The sequence below is a fragment of the Mustela erminea genome, chromosome 2 (genome assembly GCF_009829155.1).
Source record: "Mustela erminea isolate mMusErm1 chromosome 2, mMusErm1.Pri, whole genome shotgun sequence".
Classification (NCBI taxonomy): Eukaryota; Metazoa; Chordata; class Mammalia; order Carnivora; family Mustelidae; genus Mustela; species Mustela erminea.
In genome coordinates this window covers 5,342,858-5,369,411 of record NC_045615.1, presented here as the reverse complement: position 1 = coordinate 5,369,411, position 26,554 = coordinate 5,342,858, and the positions used below count along the sequence as shown (strand labels likewise).

The 26,554-nt window shown below is 44.8% G+C and overlaps 2 protein-coding genes across 5 annotated transcripts in view; both read right to left on the bottom strand.

The window, feature by feature from the left end:
• DOCK5 (dedicator of cytokinesis 5) overlaps positions 1-26,216 on the bottom strand; it is a 211,331-nt gene extending 185,115 nt beyond the window's left edge. For 2 of the 4 annotated variants that reach the window (XM_032332193.1, XM_032332194.1), the window contains exon 1: positions 25,905-26,215. In XM_032332193.1, the coding sequence (XP_032188084.1) occupies positions 25,905-25,947 (43 nt within the window). In that variant the 5' untranslated portion in view covers positions 25,948-26,215. Of the gene's footprint in view, positions 1-25,904 lie in introns of all 4 variants that reach the window. The other 2 variants (XM_032332197.1, XM_032332195.1) reach the window with 2 other exon arrangements.
• LOC116584203 (small nuclear ribonucleoprotein G) lies at positions 13,636-14,083 on the bottom strand. The gene has a single exon (XM_032332211.1). The coding sequence runs from the start codon at positions 14,019-14,021 to the stop codon at positions 13,791-13,793; it is 231 nt and encodes a 76-aa protein (XP_032188102.1). The 5' UTR covers positions 14,022-14,083; the 3' UTR covers positions 13,636-13,790.
• Positions 26,217-26,554: the final 338 nt, after the last annotated feature.

Genomic DNA, 26,554 nt, shown 5'->3' with positions numbered 1-26,554 from the left:
CAAACAGGGGACTGAAGTCCAGAACTACCCGATCTGATGTAACCTACGTTCAGGTGTGAAAGGCCACTTCTCCTTTATCTGAGGTGCTCAGAAACGATCTGTCCCACTCGCACCCCCGCATTACTTAACCCTAAACCACTTCCCACTCACAGGCCAGATATGCTGTCCCAGCTCATTCTGCTACGATCCCCGCTCCCCACCCCCACCGTCCATCAAACTTGCGGGGAGCGTGAGCAGACTAGCCAAGGTTAAAATCAAAAGAGGAACAAGCCATGTGAAGGGAAGAATTAGTTCTCTAAAAGCAGAGAGGCAGGTGGGGGAGCAAAGAGAACCCTGCTGGCAGGTTTGCTATGAATGCATCAAGCCGCCCCCTCCTCCGAATGTCCTAAAAGGGGGCTCCTTCACTGGGCCGCGGTAAGAAGCGGGACACTTCCCAGGCCCACTGCAGTCACCTTCACAAATACATGTGTTTACAATGTCAGGATCAGAATGAATGCAATGCTGGATATGCATCTGATTTGCGTTATTACTTCTCCTTGTGGAGAGCGGGGAGGTATTTGCAAAGAAAGCTGATTCCTCCCAGAAGGCTACTGAGCCTCCAGTTCTCATTAGGCCCTGATGTAGCCTGAGGACAGCCCAGAAGAGGGTAAAAACCGAGCTCTGCCGCCCAGGTCTCCAGCACCTCACATCGTGAAAGCCTTCAGAAGAGAGGCGCTACCCATGGGCCCTACCACAGAAAAGGCTCGGGCAGTTTTCCCAGCCAGAAGCGGGAGAAACCTGGCATCATCAGCTCTGTTTGCCGCCATCGTGCACTTCTCCGGGGGCCCCAGACATGCCTGTGAAACAAACAAGTACAGTAGAGGTGAGCAGAGCTCTCTGAAGGGGCCTGTTGCCCCAGGGAAGTTGCCGTAACACACCCGGGCTTCCCATACTGCCGTTTCATTTCAGGCAGGAAACAGAGAGGCCCCCTCTACCTCTTGGGTCTGGACCCAATCCACAGGAAACCTCTCTCTTGATTAGACTCCCACTGAGCCCAGGGTTCAGCTTTCCATCCCTCATTCCAACCCACACACTCTGCCACTCCACCGAGAACAGAGTCAGGAGGCCTTTTCAAACGGACTCGCCCACCCACAAGCACTGTGGGCAAGCTACAAAGCTCATGCTAAGAATTAACGGTGCCTTTTTCTTGGAACTGAGAAACTGGCCTTTGAACCGCAAGGGAATATTCTCTAAAAAGCAGATTAATCCTCATTGAGTTTTGGCAGTCAAGATTCAGGGGTCAATTAAACAGGGTCAAGAACTAATGCCTTAATCTGTTTCCTGAGCGTTCACATGCAAGGCCTGAAGAAGTAGGATTCTGTCGGCTCCAGAATTCTGGGTACTGCTGGAAATCACACCAGCCTTCTACAGCCTTCCTTTTCCAAAGTTATCCTGCCGTCCAGCAGAAAGGGGGTTCCAACCCTATCACTTACAAGCACCAACATAAGCAAAACCATTCAGACGCTCTCTAACTACTGTGAATGAATTGGTCACAGTCACATGACACATCTGGATGTTTCCTTTTAAAACAGACTCTCCGGCTGAAATGGGATCCAGATGTTGTAACCAGATGTGTATTTAGTTCCCTTCCTAGGGGGTACCTCTGTAACGAAAACTCAACCTACTGTGACTTTTATGTGTACTTCTTACTTCTGCTACACAGAATACATGCTCCTCCAGGCCGTGGCCATGGCATCCTTGCCCACTGCACGGAGCACAATGCTTGGACCACAGATGGTCCTTAACAGATGGTCCAATCAACGAAGCAATACATGTATACGATGAAAGTTTCAATGAATAGGATTAAGCACCAATCAAAGTCAGGAACAAAGTGTTTCCTGTGTCAGGTTATACAGATGGATTTGGATTTGGAAAATCCTGATCCCCTTGTTAACTATGACTATTCATCAAGCTAACAGCCAGATTCTTTATTTTTCATAAGAGCTGGTGATTTCCATTTAAATGGTTCTTTACATGGAAGCTTAACGAGAAAATTTTTCTTAGATGATCAACTGTAGAAAACATTAGCCATTCTTTACGACCCAATTCAAGTGGTCGTATTTCCTGAGTACCTACCATGTGCCAGACCCTGTCTGGAAAGCTCTCAGGCACTTACCCACTTTGTTCTTGGGACCCTCTGTAGTAGGTTCTGCTATCGTCCCCACTGCAGAGGTGAGGAAACTGGTTTAGTTGTTCCCTGGGCCTCCCTGACCTCTCCAATGCAAAGGATGCACTTCTGCTTCTGGAACCCCACTTAGCACATTTTGTGCTTCTCCTACGAGACATACTGCCCATTCCCTTATACAGGCAGTAACTCAAGCATCGTCCCATCCCCTCTGGTCCACTGGCAGCTTCCTGGAGATGCGGCTACCTTATTCCCATGGTACTGCCCAGGCAGACGCAGCAACTGCTTATCAGGGTCCCCTGGGCAGTTTTTCGGACAAAACACAGCAGAGGCCTGGGCCTTACACCCTGGAGGTTCTGGGTGTTGGCTGGTGCTCTAGAACCTTTAGCCTCAGAAGGCTGTCGGGGTGCTGTTGACACACACCAGGTTTGAGGACAACCACTATCTTACTTGACCAGCTCACTGCTTTGCATGTTGTGTATAATGAACAAAACTTAGCAGTGAATGAATGGTCTGATGAGTAACCATTATTCTGAGATGTCAATTAAGATACATACAACTGTTTTTTTTTGTTGTTTTTGTTTTTTTTTAAAGATTTTATTTATTTATTTGAGAGAGAGAGAGACAGTGAGAGAGAACATGAGAGAGGAGAAGGTCAGAGAGAGAAGCAGACTCCCCGTGGAGCTGGGAGCCCTATGCGGGACTCGATCCCGGGACTCCGGGATCATGACCCGAGCCGAAGGCAGTCAGTCGTCCAACCAACTGAGCCACCCAGGTGTCCCCATACAACTGTTTTTCAAGTGGACACAGAACTACCCCCATCCACACTTGGCCAACCCCTCTACCTACCTCCCACTCTTCCCAGCCTGCTGGCCTTCCTTACTGCTCAACTGTGCCAACTTCCCATTCAACTCCCAGCCTTGCTGGCCTTCCTTACTGCTCAACTGTGCCAAGCCTTCTACCCGGAATACTCCTACCTTAGATTTGCATGCCTCGCTCCTTTGCTTCAGATCTCTCCCAAATGTCACCTCCTCGGAGAAGTGATCTCTGATGGCTAAGTCAACCACAGCACCCTCCCCTATCACTCACCATGGTGTTACAATCCTTTACCAACATTCTCAGCGCTTAGCATTAACTGCCATTATATTATATATACTTCAAATTTGCTGTCTGTTTCTTCCCACTTAGAACACACACTCCAGGAGGTAATGGATTCTTGGAATGAAACCGACAGGCCTCCCGGCTGTTTAAGCCTTCTGTTTGCCGAGTTTCAGAGGAGTCTTATCTCTCATTTGACAGAAAGAAGGGCCTAGCTGACTTTCCAAGTTCCTTCCAGGATCCCAAGTCTTGGAAAAATGAAATTTTACAAACAGAAAAGGCTCGAACATCATGTAATGCAGGGGTTCTTCTTAATCTGGGGTCCGTGAGTCCCTGAAGATTTCTAAACTTCCTGAAACTGTATGTGAAATTTCGTCTGTATGCAATATGTACAATTTTCTGTGGCAAGAATCCATGGCTCTCATTAGGGTCTGAAGGAGTTTTATTTCTCAAACAAAAAGTTAAAATTCTCTTGGCAAAATCCTTTATTATGGATGAGGAGCTGGAGGCCCCCAAAGAGGCAGCTTAAGAAGGGCCAAACAGCTGGTTAGTAACGGAGCTGTGAGCAGAGTACGCATCTGTTGATCCCCAAGCAGTCCCTTTAGCCCCTCCCCCCATGTCTCCTAGAAAGAGAGGATCCTCCCCTCAAGACAATGCCAGATTGCCACCCTGGACCCTGGGCTCTGGGATTAGCTACTTCATTGTGTGTATGACTAAGGCCTGGGCAAAAATAGGGCACCATGCTCACCCTCTTGCTCTCAATTGAATTATTCACCAATTTGCGAGTAGAGAGAACATCAGAGGGGTGAAGGCTCAAATTTGCCCTAAGCCTCTTTCAAATGGCATTGCATACCAATGCAGGACAGGGCATCTTCACGTACCCTCGCTCACCAGATGCCCTCCGCAAATAAAGAACTTCTTTTTCTCCCGACTGCCAATGGCTCCGATTTTCTCATGATTTCCTATGGTGCCAAGGGCCAACAAAATATCGCCCCCAACACATGTCCTACTGGCTATTCTTCCAACGTCATGGACTCCAAACCAGCCCTGCTGGAATGAAAACCAATATTCACAAGCCATCGGGAGGCGTGCAGAGAAATCAAGGACGGGGCATACTTGACCTTCAATCAAAAGCACATGATCTGTCCTCTCCTCCGACTGTCTGTGCTCACAGAAAGCTCTGCAAGGAACTCTGAGGTCCCAAATCAGCTTTTTCAGTCAGGCCGTCCAATTGTAAGGAACAGAGACCCACCCAAGCTGCATCAGGAAACGGGATGTTCTGGACCTGGAAATGGAAATTGCTGAGAACAAGAAGGGCTCCGGGACCTGGGTGCACCCCCACTACCCCTGACCCCAGAGGCTGTAGGGCTGCTCTCCACAGCTGCTGCCTTCTGTTAGCTTCCTCTATTTCCATCTGGTTTTCCTGTTTCTCTTTTTTCTTTAAGTGCAGTTGACACACAGTGTTAACATTAGTTTCAGGTGTCCAACATCAAGACGGCACAAATCTCTACACCACGCTCTGTTCGCCCCAGGTGCAGCTACCATCTGTCCCGTTACATCGTTATCATAATATCATTGGCTATATTCCCTATGCTGTGCCTTTTATTCCCATGACTTACTCATTCCATCGCTGGAGGCCTGCATCTCCTACTCCCCTTTACCCATTTTGTCCCGCCCCCGCCCCCTCCCCTCTTGCAACCACCAGTTTGTTCCCTGTATTTATAGGTCTGATTCTGCTGTTTGTTTACTCGTTTGTTTTCTGCAATGCCACGTGACTGAAATCATATCGTATTTGTCCTTCTCTGACTTATTTCACTTAGCGTAACACCCTTTACCTCCATCCTCCATACGGTCTTACCATTTGTATTTGGCCTCCGTGTGACTTCAGTTCGCCAAGGACACAGCTCTCTCAAATCGCATCCTTTCTAGCTTTTGTGTCTTGGGATTCTCTCATTCAAACTCCCAAGATAGGGACTATGACTGACTCTACTTCTCTGAGCCAATCCATGTCACTGTCCAGACTACGGAACAGCTTCCTGCAGTGGGGTGCCCACCCACACACCAATCGGCAACGGCCGAGGGAGTCAGATGCGGTGTAAGACAGGGCTGGTTACCTAGGCCTTCCCCAAGTCTGCTGCAGTGGCCTGGCCAGACAGGCACGGCGACTGTTCCAGGTACTACATGAGGCTGTTGGACCGGTGCAGGAGCAGGCTTCTCCTGGCATGTGAGAGCCAACTGCTAAACTTTCAGGGATTTTCGTGAGCCATTTGTTAATCCACTGTTAGTTTGAAATTGGCCACAGTGGGAGTACTTATACCCTAGACATTGGCAAATGCTACAAATTAGAGGCTTGCTTTCTTTTTTCTGGAGAGTTAGTGTGCCAGCACACCATCGTAGCATTAATGGTTAAAGAAGAAGAAAAGCAGTGAAGGTAAATAGGGCTCCCCGACAATCTGACCTTTGGTAATCTCTGTCATTTCCCCCTTCTCTTCACCCAGCCTTCACTGCAGCCAGAACAGAAGGCTTCCTCATTCTGCACTTCCCACAGATACCTGCTCCGCAGGCCGGAGCCAGGGCTCGTGCTGAGCCATATCCCCAGCCTTCCCAAACCTTGATGCCCAGCTCCATAAAGGTCAACAACTTCTTCCCTGAAAACTACCTAATTCCCTCAATTTAAATAATCTCTGCTTCTCTAAACCCCTAGAATCCAAAGTGTACAGTTCTGTGCCCCCTTTTCATGTTTAGCCTTCCACTTCAGTTATTTCTGACTTCATAACGTAGGGTCCTTTCTTTCATTACAAACTTCCCATGAACAAGATTTATGTCCATTTCTCTTCCGGATCCTTCCAAGCGCTGAGCACATTATGCTCCTCAGACACTTGTTTGCACATGGTGAAAGAATAGAGAACAATGACATAATAACGGCTGGTCAATAACACACCTCTGCCTCATCTTCATGCACCTACCATTGCATACCTGCTAACTCGTGAGCTCCACAATAGAGATGAGCCCTGACAACCAAATCAGAGACAACAAGATCCATGAAGGCATCAACAGATGCCATCTAAAGGCATGTATCTGATCTGCGTGTGTTACTTTCACTAGATCTAAATGCCCATAGGAGAAGGAAAAAAAATCAAGGATATAACATAGGGATTAAGCTTTGACCTAGCAACAGCAGATTCATACTTCAAACCACATACTGAACTTGATCAACCCCTTATTAAAGCTGATCTCTCTTTAAGTCTTTGAGAAAGATGACTCTCAGAATGTTAGGGGAAATCTCAGAACTAGAAACCGGATGAATGAGATCACAAGTTCACTGTCAAGAGAAAATTAGTTCTTTAAGTGATGAATCCCTTAACCAGCCTGAAGAGTCTATAAAAGCCACCAAGTAATTGGAAGGAAAATTATCTGATTACAATCGGCATGTGAAGAGAAGAGTCCTGAAGAAATGGGCTTCTTTGCCCCAAAGTTTTTCCTAGACAACAATTTCTGAGTAAGGCTTCAGGCAGAAAGTTCAATGGCCTATCAACTTTAGATCTTAAAATTCTTGGTCAATGTCTGTGGACTTTCCAGCACTTGCTCAATTCATTGTAGAAATTTTCGAAATTTGAAAATTCTTCACACTCTGAGAATCTGGAATATGGCAGAAAATATTGTCTCTATTTTATGGATGGAAAACAGAACGAAAGAGAGTCAAGCCACTTGACTGTGTCTGTAACAGAGACTGAAATATAAGCCTGCCTTCCTAATCCTGGTTTCAATCCTTCTCTGTGGGTTTCATTCTACTCATCATCCCTCCAAACCCTAAGTGCTCCAGAATATAAAAAACAAGTGACCTTTACGAGCCAGATCACTCCAGAAGCTTAATCCAAACACGTAGTGCTAAAAACTGGTAAACAAACAAACAAACAAACAAAAAACAAGAAAACAAAAAATCTCAGAACTAAGGCAGACAAAAGAACATGGCAGAGTGCCTATTTCAGCAAGAAAACAAGCCCTCTAATCTTCCAAAAGTCTAAAACGCTGTCACCCAAGGCTGCTGCTAAATGCAAGAAGAAAAAGACATATTACAGGGAATGCACACTTCACTGTAGATAACATGGATATTTCCTTCATCTGTCATTTCTTGATAGGAGCAGTTTTAGGAAGTTAGGACCACAGAAAGGCTGTACCTTCCCTAAGGTTTTATAACCATTAGCTAAAGCCTCCTCAACCTGGAACTTAGCCCCCTGGGATCCAAGAGAAATCAAAAGTAAAGAAGGGAAAAAAAGAAAGCAAATAAAAGCAAGATTCCACATGTGCATCGGTCCTCCCTAACACTCTCGGACTCGGATCTGATCCTTACAAATGAAGGTCTTTGGACAACAAATGAGGGGTTGTTTCCCGGATCCAAAATCCATCCTCATGTCACTGCCTTTAATCAGAATCAAAATGCCGTGAAGGACAGTAGATGGGACTACGGTCTGCTTCATGGAATGAGCCGTTTGCTTCTGAAATAATTCCACTGTCAAATCTGAATGGAGCAGGCAGGCTCATATCTAATTCAGGAAAGAAAATATAAGAGATGGATTCAAAATTTCCAAGGCTCTTGGCTTAGGTCAGAGCTCAAACATGAAAGGAATTCTTCCACGAGTCATACTATTTCAGAATCCGTGAGCTTCCAAAAGACCTCCCTGAAGCTACCGAAGATTAGGAAAAAAGCTGGAGCTGCAGTCCTCACGCTGCCCAAGGTGAACTGGGTACTAGCCTCCCCCGAGGTATCTAAGGTTCTTTTGAAATATTCCGCAGTGTTCTATAAGCAGTCAACTCTCTTGGACTCAAGTAGGCATCGGTCTTCTTTAAGAAAGGCCCACAACCCCAAAAGCCCATCATTCAGGATTCTGTCCTCCATGGATTCCTATTTTCAGATTCTATGATAGTCTATGTGATAGGGCCAGAAATGGCCGGCTACTGGTCACAAATGTCTGTGAATCCATGACTGGAGATGAGGCTGGAGAAGATGTACTCTGCGGCATTCTATCAAGCCAAAGGGAAGGAAGCCAGCCTTCGTAAAGCATCTACTCTTCCTATGTATTTTCCACACATTCCATATCTTACATAATCCTCACAGCCCAGGAGCCACTGGAACGTAGCAAGTACGTGGAGAACTTCCTCAGAGCGGTACTTCCTCAGAGCGTGTACTTCCTCAGAGCAGTAAGTCATGGTGAGTAGAGATTTCAATTCCAGTTGGTCTGACTCAAAACACCCATGTTAGTCCACCAGTTATGTGTGAATTTATTATTTATGTATACCTCTTCAGATGCCAGGCTGATCTAGGCCAGTGAGCGGGCACTACTCTAAAAGCACAGAAACAGAACAGAAGTCCCTCCCCCAGAGACCTCTGGGAATTCAAGTCTTTTCTTTTCTTAAGATTGTATTTATGTATTTGAAGAGAGAGATACAGCAAGAGAGGGAACACAAGCAGGGGAGAGTGGAGAGGGAGAAATAGGCTTCCCGCTGAGCAGAGAGCCCGATGCGGGGCTCGATCCCAGGATGCTGGGACCATGACCTGAGCCGAAGGCAGAGGCTCAACCCACTGAGCCACCCAGGCGCCCCGGGAATTCAAGTATTTTCTATGACAATTTTTGCAAAACTGGCTGTTTCTATCCCTAAGAGCTTTGACACTGGAAATATATGAGAGTCTAGTCTGGACCTCTGAAGATGGGTTCAGAGTTAATCAACATTAACTACTTAATACTCAACCCTGCTCTGCAAACAGAAGCACCTGATTGCCAGATCAGTGTACTCTCAGGCCGGTTGGCTCCTGCCTAGTAGAATTTCAGATAATGATTGCCATACTGCCTGCAGTACCAGGAACTTATGCTAACCATAATCCTACCTTCTCACTTGGCTTAGAGCCTTATATGACTTCATAAAGCAAAGATTCATGAAAGTCAGTAGACCGGAACTTCAAAATTCTGAGCCACAAGAAGCTACCCTCCAGAACTTCATTCCGCAGCAAATGGGTCTTGCATCTGCCTGGACAATTCTGATTTCTAACATGGCTTGGCCACTGGCAGTAACTACAGTCTGCAGGACAGGAAGTGGTAACCATGTGAGCTTACCATGTGGCACTGAGCAAGTCAACATCGTCATCTTGCTCTGCTTCACTTACTCAGAACATGACTTTTTATTTTTTTATTTTATTTTTTCATTTTATTTATTTGAGAGAGAGAGAGCGACTGAAGAGCATGAGCAGGAGGGGGCAGAGAGGCAGACTCCCCACTGGGCAGGGAGCCCAATGCAGGGTTCAATCCCAGGACCCTGAGATCGTAACTTGAGCCGAGGGCAGACACTTAACCCACTGAGCCACCCAAGTGCCCCAGAACATGACTTTTTTTTTTTTTTAAAGGCATACCCTATTAGTGAAGTTGTTAGACTACAGAATTAATCTGTACAGAATAAATATTCTCTTCTGTTAGCGAAACATTTTATTTTAAGTAATGCAAGACCAAGTCTTGTGTAGGCCATGGGATTATCCATTACCTTATCAAAAAAAAGACCATGACCTCATACTTTGAACAGAGGAGTCAAAGCCAGAGATTAATGATTTATCAGCCACAAAATAGTCATCCAGTTCCACAGAACAGCCGACAGATTAAAACTAGTGAGATGTGATTCTACAAGTTTTTAGTTTTAAGATTATAAACAGATGAGACTAGTGTAAACATGAAAATTCCATTTTGCCCTTACTGAAGAGCAATCTTGGAACTGGCTTCTGATTGTGAACAAAGAGACAGAGTGTGTCACAAGTAATACACCCAGCCATAGAAAGCAAAGTATGCTAAATTACAGATGGTCCTTGAGAATACAGTGACACATAAAGTTAGATTTATGCTAGAATATGCAAGAGTCAGCATAGTTTGAGAGATGGGGTTGAAGACCTAATTGCCGAACCCAACCAAGACATCCTGTATGATTTGGGGCAAACCACCAAAATACTCTGTTTCATTTGCTAGACCTCCAAAACAGGGGTTACAACAGCTACTGCCTTTAGGTCACACATTACATTAATAATCACAGGATACCTAAGTCCAATTTATTCATTTGTTCATATTGGTAAATCCACACTGGTTCAATGTGGATTGTGTAGTCCACACAGCACAAACTTCAAAAGCTACCAAAACACTCAATAAAAGCTCTCTACTTCTGACATCCAATACACCATCCTCTTCCAAGAAACAACTGATGGACAATTGCTTACGTACAGTTTCAGAAATGGTCTAGCATTTACAAGTACATGCAAACACACGCTTTTCTCTGCCTACTACTGCATTCAGTGCCTTGAACTATGCCTGACATACCGTGGGGATGGCACAAATATTTGTCTAACAAAATTAATATATCTTGGAAACAGCCCATATCAAGGTATAGAGAGCTGCCTCACTCTTTTCCTACCAGGGTAATATACATTCAGGAAATGCACGTCATACACATACAGTGCACTAAGTTTTCATAAACCGAATCACCTAGCTATACAGCACCCTGATCAAGAAAGGACAAATATTACCAATAACCTATACGTTCTGCTCATCCTCACAGCCTGCACACCTTTCATTCACCCTACGGGGACGCTTAGAGTAACCACTACCCTGACTTCTAAAAACCAGCTACAATGGCCTATATTGGTATTTATAGAAATTCAGTAACACGATAGGTACTCTTTCGTGTTCACCTTCTTCCCCACAGCCTTTTGTGAGATTTAGTTGTATTTTTGTGAGGACATATAAATCCTTCATTCTCACTGACTATAGGATTTCATTCGGTGGGAACACCATAATTTATAGATACATTCAATTGCCGACGGGCATGGATGTTTGTCTCCAATTTGGAGCTATTTTAAATAGTGTACTTGAACATTCTGCACAAGGCTTTTGGTAGAAATTTGTCATTCCCCTAACACTGAAACTGCTGAAGCACAGAACAGGTCCACACCTAACTTCCTAAGATCTACTAAACTGCTTTCCAAAATGGTTGTACTGATCTGTGCTTCCACAACATGGGAGTCTTCCTATAGCCACATGTCCTCATCAACAGCTGGAATGATTCCATGTTTTGTTTTTATTTTAAAGATTTTGTTTGTCAGAGAGAGAGAGAAAGTGAGCACAAGTGGGGGGGGGGGGTAAAAGGGAGAGGGAGAAGCAGACTCCCCGCTGAGTGGGAGCCAGATGTGGGACTTGGTCCCATCACGACCTGAGCCACAGGAGACACTTAACCCACTGAGGCGCCCAGGTGCCCTCCATGGTTTTGTGTTTTACTTAGCTCTTCTGGTGGGACTGCCATTGTGTTTACAACTCCATGATGACAAATACAAAGCAGCTACCTTCCAAATGTTTACCGGACATCTGGATTATCATCTTTTATGAAGTGTCTATTCAAATCTTTTGCCCATTTTTCTACTGGGTTATTCTTTTCTCTTACCAATTTCTAGTTCTTTACAACTTTGCAGTATGATCTGTTGGTCAGACATGTGCACTGGGAATGTCTTCTTCCTTCTGTGGGTTGTTCACTTCCTGTGAACAGAACTTCTTAATTTTAATTGCCTCGGTATAATTTTTAAGTTGGTGGGTTTTTGTGTCCCTTTTTAGAATCTTTGTTGACTCCAAGGTCAAAATGTTCTCCTATGCGCTCTGCTTTTTTTTTTTTTTTTTAAGATGCATTTATTTATTCTTAAAGAAAGAGTGGGGGAGGGCAGAGGGAGAGAAAGATCTCAAGCAGACTCCCCTCTTAGCACAGAGCCAGACACAGGGTCTCACAACCCTGAGATGAAGACCTGAGCCAAAACCAAGAGTCAGATGCTTAACTGAGCCACCCAGATGACCCTGCTACACTCTCTTCTGAAAGCCTCTACCTTCCAGACATTTGGATCGCTTTTTTATGGCAGAAAGTAGGGGTCCAGTGATCAATTTTTTTGGCCTTAGGTAGGGGTCCAGTACATTTTTTCATTATACACAGCCAACTGACCCAGCCCCATTTTCTGAAAAGCTCATCCTTAAACTGCCAAATGCCAGTATCATCTTTAGCAGATTCTTTGTCTATCCCCGAGCTCCATTTTTTTAATGGTGTAGCATTCCACTGTATGTGCCATAAATTACTAAACCCATTCATGACTGAGTCACATATATTTTCACATTTTTCTTATGAGTAATGCCCTAATGAATAATCTTGTCCATATATCATTCCCCATATGTATTACTATATTTGCAGGATAAACTCACAGAAATGGAACTCGTATGTGCACTTTTCTATTTTAATCAATATTTGATAGAGATTATACCAATTTTAATTGGATTTGTTCAGACCACAATGATACGGCATACACAGTATTATTATAAGACCCGGCACATTAGAATTTCACTTATACCAAATTTCCCAATATTTTCTGAGCCTTAGGATCCCTTTTTCAAAGACAATAAATGTGTTACTACGCTTCAAGTATCCACTGATTGAGAAAAGATATACAAGCATGTAAGTTCATGGAAACTGTGCCTCACAATCCTGTGAGATGGAGAAACAAAAATGAATCATGCTCGGGCACCTGGGTGACTCAGTTATTAAGCATCTGCCTTCGGTTCAGGTCATGATCCCAGGGTCCTGGGATCGAGCCCCACATTAGGCTCTCTGCTCCATGGGAAGCCTGCTTCTCCCTCTCCCACTCTCCCTGCTTGTGTTCCCTCTCTCCCTGTGTCTCTGTCACATAAATAAATAAAATCTTTAAAAAAAGAATAGAAGGGGCACCTGGGTGGCTCAGTGGGTTAAGCCGCTGCCTTCGGCTCGGGTCACGATCTCAGGGTCCTGGGATCAAGTCCCGCGTTGGGCTCTCTGCTCAGCGGGGAGCCTGCTTCCCTCTCTCCCTCTCTCTGCCTGCCTCTCTGTCTACTGTGATCTCTCTCTGTCAAATAAATAAACAAAATCTTTAAAAAAAAAAAATTAAAAAAAAATAGAAAACGAATCATGCTGCCATGATGTTGGGGCAGGCCTTCTCTTGTTTACTTGCTTCTGTTCACAAGGGAGCTCAAAGCCTGGTTGGAGGGCCTCAAAGCCAGGCAGAAGATGCCAGCCCTGTTCTAGGAGGAGCTGGTTTCCATATGAAGTCCAAAGTGGCTCTCTGCCTGAGATGAGACTGCATTGCCGCCCTCCTATCAAGCTGTCCCTTCCCATGGGAACAGCGTAGGGGGACTTGTACTCACCACAACAGCAAGGAGCCTCACTCAAACTTCTCCAAGCTTAAGTGTTCCAAAGAAAGCATCATCATTTTATTTAAAATACAGGTCTAAAAAAAGACCAATTTTCTCTCATTTCCAGGTCAATACTAAAATCCTTTATGATTTTTTTTTTTTTTTTGGCCATTATAAAAGTTTATTTAACAAAAAAGCTCAATATGAAAATGCACACGATCTGATTTTTATATTGTAGTAAAACAGGTACTATGGAGAGGGGACATGTGGAAGCAGTTGATTCTTCTGATGAACACATCCATTGTTTATACTCGTTCTAAGGCTTCTAACATGATGATACTATTTCCTCGTATTACCACCATTCCAATATTGTTCTGTTGCCCACTAGTTGCCATCTCCACACATTCATCTATCACAAGATTCATAAATGGATCGAACCCCCGCAATATTCCTTGAACATGTCTGCCACCATTTAATTTCAATGATAATTTCTTGTCCATAAATTTTTTCAGCTCGGGAGGGTGAGCTTTGCTCATGGTGTCTACTCGGCGAGCTCAAAGATGCCTCCAAACGGAATTCGTGGCGTCCCTCGCGCTCTAAAATCCTTTATGATTAATACATGACCTCACCTTCACCCATCAACACTCGGTAAACCACAGTAACATTCATTCTCAAACACACCTATAATGTTGTAAGAATGTCATGCTGCTTATTAATTTTGCAACTGACATCATGTCAATACCATGGTGCTGGGGACCAAAGACCATTGGGCCCACAGCAGGACTGAAACATGACCAGCATGGAACCCACAGCTCGACTTCTACTTAGCAGGCTCAAACCTCCAAACACACTTCCTTCCCAAAACTCTTAAAAAGGGGAAGGTGAACAGCAAAGAAAACCATCAACAAAATGAAAAGGCAGTCTACCAAATGGGAGAATATATTTGCAAATCACCTAACTGATTGGATAATAAGGAATTATCCAATATATAAAGAAATCATAAATTCAGAAGCTAAAAAAAAAATCCAAATTAAAAATGGGGAAAAGATCTGAATAGACATTTTTGCAAAGAAGACATACAGATGCCCCAGAGGCACATGAAAAGATGCCCAACATCAGTAGTCATCAGGGAAATGCAAATCAAAACCACAATGAGATCTCCCCTCACATCCTTTAGAACATTTTTATTAAAAAGACAAGAAGCAAGTATTGGTGAGGATGTGAAGAAAAGGGAAGTCTTGTGTCCTGTCAATGGGAATATAAACATTTCCACTGTGGAAAACAGTATGGAGGTTCCTCAAAAATTAAAAACAGAACTACCATATAATCCATCAACCCCACTTCTGGGTATTTATTCAAAAGAACACTAACTTGAAAATATATCTGCACCTCTATGTTTAATGCATCATTATTTATAACAGCCAAGATTTGGAATCAAGCTAAGTGTCCACTGATGGATGAACAGATAGAGAAAATGTGTCACAGACACACCAGGAATATTATTGAGCCATCAAAAAGAAGAAAATCCTGCCATTTGGACTCTGAGGGCATGATGCTAAGTGAAAGAAGTCAGACAGACAAAGACAAAAACTGCATGGTATCACTTACATGTGGAATCTTAAAAAAAAAAAACAAAAAAAAAAACGGAACTCATAAAACAGACTGGTGACTGCCAGAGGTGGGGGATGGGTGGCGATCAAAGGGTACACAGTTCCAACTCTAAAATCAGTAAGTCTTGGGGATGTAATGTACAGCATAATGACTACAGTTTGTAATACTGTACTGTATATTTGAAAGCTGAGGGTACCTTTTAAAAGTCCTCATCACGGGGTGCCAGGGTCGTGCAGCTAATCAGCACCCGTCCAACTCTTAGTTTCAGCTCAGGTCGTGATGTGAGGGTCATGGGATTGAGCCCCAACTGGCTCCATGTTTGGCGTGGAGTCTGCTTGAGATTCTCTCTCTCTATCCCTCCTACTCATGCTCCCCCTCTCTCTAAAGCAAATAAATCAGTCTTTAAAAAAAAAAGAAGTCTTCATCATTAGGAAACCTTTGTAATATTAACTAGACTCACCATGCTGATCATTTCACATGCCAGACACTTTACATTGTACAAGTGAAACGACCATCATGTTATATGTCAGTGGTATTTCAATAAAAGGTGGGGGGGGAGATGATTTTTTTTTTTTAATATATTTGACAAAGATCACAAGTAGGCAGAGAGGCAGGCAGAGAGAGAGAGAGGAGGAAGCAGGCTCCCTGCTGAGCAGAGAGCCCGATGCGGTACTCGATCCCAGGACCCTGAGATCATGACCTGAGCCGAAGGCAGTGGCTTAACCCACTGAGCCACCCAGGCGCCCAGGGGGAGATGATTTAATAGCTGGATCTTATTTATACCAAAACCTCCACCTAGGAAAAAACAGGGAAGATGGGCATTTTCCCTTTAGGACTTCATGGAGGGCAATCACTTGTCAGACCCCCTAAGCAGACATCTAAAGAAACTTGCTCCGCTGGTTGTAAAGGGAGAAGGAGCACCTAGAAGAGGACAGGCTGAAACACAAATGTGTGAGCAGCCCTGTGACTCTGGGTGATTACTTCCTGCCTCTAGGGCATGTTTTCCCAATATATTTCCCAATATGTTAGCTATGAGGGGAAGTGTACAGATGCAACTAGCCCTTAATATTTTATGATTCTATACACAAAAGGGCAAAGCTGTCAGATTTTTATAACAGAGGTTTATGACTTATAACTGGTCTCCAGAAGGACAGGCTGGGGAGGGAGAGCGCTATCATTCCAGGCTCGCAGAAAGTACAAACCAAGTACAGCGCATCCTGTCCAGGTACACGTGTAACGAACAAGTCAGCAGGACGTAGTCTTACTCACCTCAGCTGAGTCAGCAAAGAGCTATTTTCAAGAGAGAATTAATCTCTGCTGTGATTTCTTTTCCCCAAGCTAAGTTATTTGACAAGATAAAGAACGGGTGCCTAGGATTCTGAGCGAGGGCATCCATGGGGTCCACCTACGGCGTCTGACATGGACAGTGCCAGAGTTTAATGGGGTGTGGAAAAGTAGAGAAAATGGCACAATCTGGAAACGTGGATCCACGAATCTAAAGCCACTGGAACAATAGCAGCTTTGCGATGGCACAGAGCTTTGGTGAAAGACAAAGACCACTTTTGTCTCTTGGTTGGGAACTGGTTGCCAGCGATTCAAACAATCCTTTGAGTTCCCGACTGCCAGGCCAGGCTCCCAGAGGACACGGCCTGAGCATCACTTGCAAAAATAAAATTAACACAACCATCCTCCGCTTCCCCTTGCTCACCCAAACCTCTCCCTCAAAGTCATTTCTTAGCCCCATCTCAAAAGCTCTTTCTTAAACTTAAAAATAAAAGCCTGTGATTCCTAAGGAATGCCAGAGGCTACTTACAAACCAATGTCAAAGGTCTCCCAAAGGATTTGTTAACGCCTTTAACACCCACAAACAGTAGACCTCTCCCAGAGGATTTTATCTTTGATGAGGGAGAAAACTATTTTTCCCTCCTTTCAAACATTTTGTGAAGGACAAACTATGTGACCTTAATCAATCTCTGGGGCCAAAGATACAGGTCAAATTCTAGTACAATTCTATTATAATTCTCAATTTAAATGAGTGGTAATATACTGACCCGGGTTCCTTTCTTGATTCTTCTGACAGTATTAAAATATTTCCTACGTATAGAGTTGTAATTGTTGTCACACTGAATATTGCTGGGAAGAAACTAGAAGTTGGAAAGTTTCCATTTATGGAAAAATTCATTACAGTGAGATTTGATTCCTCATCCCCCGAACTCCACTGGTTCGTCTCTTAATACTTAGATGAGGAGAAACTACAAGTTATGTTGAAAGCTAACACATTGAAAGGTAGGACCACCACAAAAAGTCTTCAGAGAATGTGGACACACTGAAGCTTGAATAAGTACTCCCTTTTGCTGCAAAGCCCCTTGCCAATACTCTAAATTACTTTTCTTCTCCACGTGACTTGTAATCTCCTATTTTTTAAATTACCCTGTGCACAGTATATGCTGTGCTTATTCTAAGGGACCTCCACTCTTTTTTTTTGTAATACGAAGGAAGAAATGCACTTAAAAGCCTTGTTTCGGGGCACCCTGGGTGTCTGCTGCAGCTCAGGTCATGATCCCTGAGTCCTGGAATCCAGCCCCAGGTCAGGCTCCCTGCTCAGCAGGGAGTCTGCTTCTCCCTCTGACCCTCCCCTTTTTCCTGCCCACAATCCCTCCCTCTCTTTCTCTCTCAAATAAATAAATAAAATTTTAAAAATAAAATCCTGTTTCTTTCATTAGACTTCATCTTCTTTTCTCTCCAAGTCATGTGCTCAACACAGCACTAATGCAATGACTCAGAACCTCCTAACCCCTATTTACCACTGTGGTCAAGCACCTTCCTCCATGAAGCCTCCACAAATAATGCTGGAGGAGGGGGAGGGAGGAGGGGGAAGGGGAAGAGGAGGACTATTCCCACTTTCCCTTCCTATCTAATAGGGCACCATGTAGGATCTCAGTTCCTCTCCCACCCCAAAATGTTCATACAATCCTCTGCTCAAGCAATGTATTAAATCTATTTTATCTATTATTTAAATGTTCCTTTTCCCACTACTTTTGATTGCCCCACTGGAAGGACACACAGGGCAGTATACTCCATAGCCTAGAGAAAATGGCCTCTTACGATAGCCAAGACAAATTTAGGTAGATGATGGGTTCAGTGTTCATTTATTACTGTCATTTATTTACTGAGTGCTGACCACCTGTTAGGTGCTTTTCGCAGAGCTGGAGTTCCCTAATGAAAAAAACGAAGTTCCTGTCCTCATAACTTTACACTGTAGCACAGGAGACAAGCAGTAAACACAATCAAATAAGCAGGACAGTCCCAGACCACGTAAAGAGAAGAAAGGGGGAAAAGAGAGACACTGAGAGGTGTGGGCGGGCAAGGTATGGGCAAAGACAGTAGTACCCTTAGCTAGGGTTCTGAGGAGAAGCTAAGGAGGGATTATTCTAACGATGATTCCATTTTTAATTCTTTTTATCTCACCAACTACACCTGGTGCTTATCATTTGTAGATTCTGTATTTGTGAATTCTCCTACCTGCTAGAATCTACCGGCAGCCTCAAATGAATATTCCTGGTCCTTCCACAGCCTCTCTCAAATGTGTGTAGAGAGGCAGAATGTGATGTGCAAGTTCCCACCTGAGATCCAACCAGGCCACATGCCCTCTTTTTCTTTCGGTTCTCATACCGCAAACAAGTATCCTCTCTGTGGTTTTAAAGGCAGTGCCATGTTCTTCTCATATTACGCTTTCTGTTAATGATTTCACCTTTGGAAACGGCCCCAAGCATCGCGCTGAAGTGCTGGGTAGTACCCTGGGCCCAAAAAGGCTGGCATTTGTCTCATGGAGAAAATACATGTGTTAGATGAGCTTGGTTCAGGCTTGAGTCATCGTGCTTTGCTCAGGCTGTGAGTTCACTGCTGGTGAATCAATGATATTATATTAACTTATATTTATAAAATATAATGTGTAATATATGTTATACAACACATGTGTTATATAACAGATATTAAATTATATAACACACATAACATGTCTATAAACATATATATAACATATATGTTATGTGTTATATAACATATATTAAAATTATATATCAAAGCAGGTCTTTAAACCTGACACAGAAACACACATAAAGTAAGGCTGACCAGTTGATGAAAACACAACCAGAGGCTCCCAAGAACCTGACCCTGAATTTCCCCTAGGAGCCATGGCTCAGTCAGTATTCCCCAAGTCAGGGTTCCCAGCTACTTCACAGAATATTAACTACCACCAATCACAGGGATCTACATTACAACAAAAAGAATGCCTCAGTCTGGCATCATGTTTGCTCTTTAATAGAGAAATGGCTTGACAGGGACCGGATTCTAGCCAGACTCCAGGACACTGCTGTTTTATTTTTGTTGATGTTATTTTTATAGTTGCTTTTTCCTATGGCATGTGATACTGGCTCTCCTTTAATGGTAGGAACGTAGGATTTTCTTTTGCAATAGTTGTTTTCAGTAAAAATGGAAAGAAAAAAAAAAAAGGTGGCAACACAGAAGATAAAGTGGTTAACAGACCAGGCAACTAGGTATGGACTCAGACATGAAACTGTTTCACAAGGGCACCTGGACACGTCAGAGATCAAGGTGACAACGAACAAGTGAAGTTTGGGAAAACATATGGAGTAGAGTTTTGGCTTGAGCGAGATTATACAGCCACAGATGAAAAATGTATCCTCCATGAGCCTCAGTTTTCTTATCTGGAAAAGGGGGCAATATAGGAGAATTACAGCATTATCTCAGTTTAATGAAATAACAGGTAAAGAAGCAGGTTGAAACTTTTTGGTCTTAGAACCCCTTTTTACTCTTCAAAGTTACTCAAGATCTCAAAGAGCTGGGGCGCCTGGGTGGCTCAGTGGGTTAAGCCGCTGCCTTCGGCTCAGGTCATGATCTCAGGGTCCTGGGATCGAGTCCCGCATCGGGCTCTCTGCTCAGCAGGGAACCTGCTTCCTTCTCTCTCTCTCTCTGCCTGCCTCTCAGTGTACTTGTAATTTCTCTCTGTCAAATAAATAAATAAATAAACCTTAAAAAAAAAAAAAAAAAAAGATCTCAAAGAGCTTTTGTTTATGTGGGTTACGTCTATCACTATTTATCATATTAGAAAGCAAAACCGAGATATTTTACACTTTTTGATTTTAACTAACTTAAAATAATCATAATAGAAGCACCTAGGTGGCTCAGTCAGTTAAGCAGCTGCCTTCGGCTCAGGTTATGATCTTGGGGTCCTGTGATGGAGCCTCATAGTGGGCTCCATGCTCAGCGGGGAATCTGCTTGTCTCTCTCCCTCTGCCCTTTCCCACCCTTCCCCTCCGCTCGTTCTCTAATAAATAAAATCGTAAAAATAAAATAATTATGGGGGACCTGGGAGGCTCAGTGGGTCGAGCAATCGACTCTTGATTTCAGCTCAGGTTATTATCTCAGGGAGCCCGGATCAAGCCCAACCTCGGCCTCCGCACACAATGTGGAGTCTGTCCATTCCTCTCCCTTCTCCTCCCCCTGCATGCACACACTCTCTCAAATAACAAGATCTTTGTGTTTTAATTAAATAAATAATAAAATAATCATAATAAACCCAATGCATTTTTTTTGTGAATATGTATTTCTCCAAATAGAAACACTTTTCCAAACAAAAACACTTAGGAGATGCACGGCTTTGCATCTGTGTAAAGCTCTTTAACCTTTGCCTTCATGAAAGGCAACTGGATTCCTCCGTCGACTTCGGTGTTCAGACTGCTGCAGTATTACACTTCAGGCAGTCTCTGGGAAACTGTACTGTATACTTATGGGAGGGTAAAGTGAAACAGGCCAATAATATCTTAGTATTACTGCCAAGGAAGTTTCTAATTCCCCTGAAAAACATCTCCATACCCCCACATGTACCTGGAACATACTGAATTACAGGGTTTAAAACAGTCACAAAGTAGGGCGCCTGGGTGGCTCAGTGGGTTAAGCTGCTGCCTTCGGCTCAGGTCATGATCTCAGGGTCCTGGGATCGAGTCCCGCATCGGGCTCTCTGCTCGGCAGGGAGCCTGCTTCCTCCTCTCTCTCTCCGCCTGCCTCTCTGCCTACTTGTAATCTCTGTCTGTCAAATAAAATAAATGAAATCTTGAAAAAATAAATAAATAAATAAATAAAACAGTCACAAAGTAAATTCATAGTAAATATTAATTCTCTATTCCCCTTATCCTTAGCCTCCATGTTATTAGAACATGAACACGTTGGGGCAAAGACTTCTCCAGCTGTAGAGTATCTACAGCAGCATCATGCCTCCTGTAGACAGATGACCAACAAGTGTTACTGTTGTTCCTTATTCTGGTTCCATAACTAATTAGCTGTGTGATTTTCAGCTAAGGATTTTTATTCTGTGTTCAAATTCAGAGACCCATGGATGTGAAAAGGGGAAGAAAATGCATCTCTATTTTCTAACACTCAGCATTTACTTTAATTATGACTGGAGGCAATATACCCCACTTGCAGCAAACCCAAATCATAGGTATTTTCGTATCATATCACAGTTACTGCAGATATCTTACGAAAATCACATACGCTCATCACTAATTCAAAAGTCGGGTAGTTATTAGATCTGCCACTAAATCTTGTTTTCTAGCGCCTTAATAAGCACATATATTACCATACCACAAATTCTGAAAAATATCTTGACAGCTGTATTTCAAAACAACTGGGTTTCATTTCCAACCCTTCATAGTTGACTTTGTGCACTTAAAATCATTATTCGAAGGAAATGATCCACAGGCTTAACCAGATGACTAAGGGAGTTCATGCAGTCAAAAGGTTACCTTGCGTTAAGCAATTCACTTTACGACTTTAGTCTCTAAGTTCCCCTCTTTAAAGGGAACCCAGACCAGTTATCCTCTGAGACCCTCCCCTCAAGAGCTGAACGGGAACCCACAGCACACCTGACTGCATTACCAAAAAGCTACAAGGGTCTGCTCTCAATTTTTACACAGCAATTGAGAGTCTACTGAGCTAAGTGCTTTCAGATTAATGCGGTTTAGCAGAACCAAACAGATCAAGAGCTAATGGTGAAAGCAAAGGTCTTCCCACACTACCTTTTATCGCATTATAACAATACAGATCACAAATAAGCAATAATTAATTATTCTGAAAAAAAAAAATCAACCATCCACATAATCTGGGGCTATTATTGATAGGAACTGCTTGTTTGGATGCAGACTTATACACAAATGTTTCAAAGCATCAGAAGAGTAACCTGGAAATATATCACTAACGTTCTTTAAATCTAAATAAAAGTGATTACACCCTCATATTCTCAAACAAAAATTTCAAGAAAGAGAGAGAAAATAAAGAAAAATAAGACAGCTTTCCATGGCAATGGGAAGTGCCCTTGTATCCAAGCACTGGCACGGAGAACTTCACACCGGGATACTAATGAACTAGAACTTTCAAGAAGCGAATCTATTGGTCCTCTCCCTTGATAACACAGATAACACGTGTGGGTCATTCAGGCCCTTCTAAATGCTAGAGACTGAGCCAACAGAGCTATGTTTAAGAACTAAGAAAGCCCAGACAGATTGCATTTCAGTCCCCATAGAAAAATCTAGGCTATGTCAGGAGTAGCCAATAGTGAGTGGCACCAAGATAATATAATAGAGACTGCTAGCTTCCCTTAGCAAAATTCAAATGGAGATCAAAGCGCCACCCTCACACAGAGTAGCTGTGAGTCATTAAAATGCTTCCAAATGGCTATCATATGGTTTCCTTCACCCAGAAACGCAATCCGACCACCAGACGCTCACAAGTGATAACTTTCCCCCCCAAACATCCAACAAGCCAATTTTCCTAATCATATTTAAATGAGTCTGTCTACTCTATGCTTATTTTCTCAACAGCACATCTCTTTTTTTTTTTTTTTTGACTTGCAAAGGTAAAGACAGACTGAAGGGCCTCATTTCACACATTTAACCAAACAAAATAAAACTCATATTGTGGTGAATGGGGGGGGGGGGAACTGCATTAAATCATCATAGAAATTAGGTTAGGGAGTTACAATGTCACCTCAACGCCACGAATAAGCAGTTACTGAATATATGCTCTATACCTAGTATTGTGACAGGGATACAGAACCATAACCTTCTGATTCAGTGAACCCAAGGATAAAAGGATAAGTAACAAAGGATGGCACAATGTAGTGATTGTAGTGTTTGGGAAGGTCTGGTTCATACCCAATCTGGGGAAGCAATGGAAATGGATTTGAGCCCTGAGGAAAAGGCCAGATTCGGGAAGATGCAGGCGTGGGAGGGTACTCCGGGCAGGGGACAGGCACAAGGGAGCAAAGTCCCAAAGGAGAGCCTCTCCATTGAATATTGCACAAGAGCAAAGAAGGGCAGTGTCTGCACTAGTGAGTTCACGAAAGAAAGAAGCCAGGAGAGATAAGGCTGGTGGAGACAGGTTGAACCAGATTATCATAACCTTGAAAGCTGGGCTCAATTTAGACTTTACCCTGTAGGCCAAGGGAGGCTTCCAAGGAGGGAGGTGTTACGAACAACAGTGAGTTTTACGAATAAACAATGGTGATTTATCTCTGAGGCTAATCTGTCCTAACAGTGGGTCCTTTTGTCAAGCCAAGATTAATCAGAATCCATTGTGTCTAGTAAAATAAGTGTGCCAAATTATATCCTCGGGCAATTTTGCTACCACCTATGCCCTGGAAATGCAACTCAAATACTTTCTTGGCTGATGATAAATAACCAGGTAATCTGATCCCAGAAGGGAGGGGGGGAGTGTATTAAAAAGAAAACATGTCATACTTGCTCCTGTGACAATGGCATTAAAACCATGGGGAGGGGGGGCTGCTTGGCTCAGTGGGTTAAAGCCTCTGCCTTCGGCTCAGGTCATGATCCCAGAATCCTGGGATAGAGCCCCGCATCAGGCTCTCTGTCCAGCCAGGAGTCTGCTTCCTCCTCAATCTTTGCCTCTTTGCCTACTTGTGATCTCTGTCAAATAAATAAATAAAATATTTAAAGCAAACAAAAAACCCCATATGGGGGGGCCTACATGAAAGTCATAAATTGTTTTGGATCCTGTTAAAATTAAAATTGACAACTTTGTAAGTAGTAATTAATGATTAGGCATCGCTAAATATGCCTTAATTTAGTAGTACTCTGTAACACTCATATATAAAGAAACTAATTCCCTCTATCTTATGAGACCATTTCACCTCCATAACTACTGGCTACTTACTGGCACCTGCCATGTGAAAGCCTCATGACCAAATTATGACAAGGTAGTCTGGAGCAGAAGAAAGACCTACTCATTTCTGAGTTGGAACCACAGGAAAGTGCAAAGATTCTAAGTAAAATGTAAAAGGAAACAAGTTGTGTGGGTTTTTTTTTTTTAAATAGAGGGAAAACAAGAATTATGTATATACAATATATAGTATTATATACACTTATATACATATATAAAGGGTCACAATTAAGAATACTATAGTAAATATGAAAGGGTTTGGTTGTTGGTTTTTTTAAACTGACTCCTGGTTACAGAGTTGAAAAGCACTAGAGGACGTTTAAGAGTATCTCTGCAAAGGACTTCATGGTCAGAAAACGCAGAAGCACATAAGAGGTCCAGGGACCACTCCCTACTAACTGAAGCAGTGAGGGGGAAATGGGGGCGGGGAAGGGACGAAAGTAAAAGATTAAATTACAAATGGGCCAAATGAATGAACCTGACAGGAAGTGATAAAATTCTCAACACACACAACTGTGTTTATTCTAGGGAACCGCTCGGAAATCTACTTGCCCTGTAATCTACCGACTAATGGCAGTCTTCCCACGAGACCTCAGCAACCTCACTCCTGGATAAAAGGTGCAAGGACCACGGCTTTTCCCCTGGGTCAAAAGCAGGCACAGCCAGTGTTTTGGGTCCAAAACAACACAAAAGCAATCCCTCCGCGGGTGGTGGGGGCTCCTCCAGGACCGCTGTTAGGAATGCCAAGTGCCTGGGCCGGACCTGTCACAGCTTTCTTAACAAAACATCCTCATGTTATCCCACGATGAAACTCGGGGCTCGGAAGGCAGTCTTACACCGTCTGTCTTCATGCACGGTCCGTTAGGGACGAGCGTGTCTGCACAACCAGTACTCCCCCCCGCCCCCGGGGGGCAACCACCCCCCCGCTGCCTGGTCACACTTCCTGTCTCTTCCATCACCCCCACCCCACGATTTCAGTTTCCCATTCAGTTTACAACTGTTAGCAGAGTCCCAGTCCCTGGGAGGAAAGGGGGGCGGGCGGCATTCCACCCCCAAACCCTCACTTTGGGACCTCAGAGAGAACCCAGGAAGAAGGAAGGCAGAAAGCCCTGGGTCCCCGGGCGGCACTCGCATTCGGCCGACGGCGGCCGAATTACAAACTACTCAATGAAACCACAAAGATGCGGAGGAGAAAGGCGAGCACCCGGGCGCGGTGCCCCCAAATGAATAGCAGGCAAGCGCTCGTCTTTTGACGTTTCCATCGTGCAGAGCGCCTGAGCTTTGGGTTCGGGAGCCGGGTGACCAGTCCCGGAGCCCGAGTGCACTTTCAGCCCCTCCGATTCCCCAAATCGGGAGGGACGTCCCCAACCGGGAACTGTCGCCGGGGTAGCTGAGCCCCGACCGCGCCTGCGAGGGCAGCGGGAGCCGAACCCGGTACCGGGCAGCGCGGGTACCCAGTGGCCCGGCGTCCGCCGCCCAACTTTGCGCAAGCCAGGGCCGCTCCCGCGAACTTCGCGGCAGCCGGGCGCGGGCGGGGTGGGGCGAGCACTCACCAACCCCGTACTTCTGCCTCTTGGTCGGGATCCAGCGGGCCATGGCGGCGACCTCGCCCCGCGGCGGCAGCGGCTGCGGCTGCGGCTGCGGCGGCTACAGCTCCTGGGGCCCCGGCCGCCGCCGCGCCGCGCTCCCGCGCGCCCCGGGCTCCTCCGCCATGTTCCGGCAAACTTCGCGGACCCCGAGAGCCGTCTCCCAGTCGCGCCGCCCGCACGGGATTCGCTCCGGCTCGGCCCCGGCCCGCGGTCACCTGCTGGGCCGGGCGGCCGCGCCGCCGTGCGCGCCCCTCCCGGCGCCGCCCCGGCCCCTCCCGCCGGCCGCGCCCTCCGCCCGCCGGGGCCGCCTCCGCGCCCCGACCCGCGGGCGCCCGGCCTCTCCCGCCCGCCCCGGGGCTCTGCGCTCTGCCGGCTCCGCCTCGCGCACTTCCCGGGAGCCGCTTCGGCTCAGGTTTTTTCCATTTAGTGTTTGGCGTTTCCCCCCTCCCCCGCACTGTCTTCCTCACCCGGATTAAACCCTTGAGGTTGGATCCCGGGGGGCGTCGGGAGGGCCGCGCTGGAGGCGCGGGGCACACCCAGGCGGGCTGCGGGCCGCGGGTGGGCAAGGACTGCGGGGTCGCGCCCACTGCGCGCCGCGCCTCTGGGGGAACGAG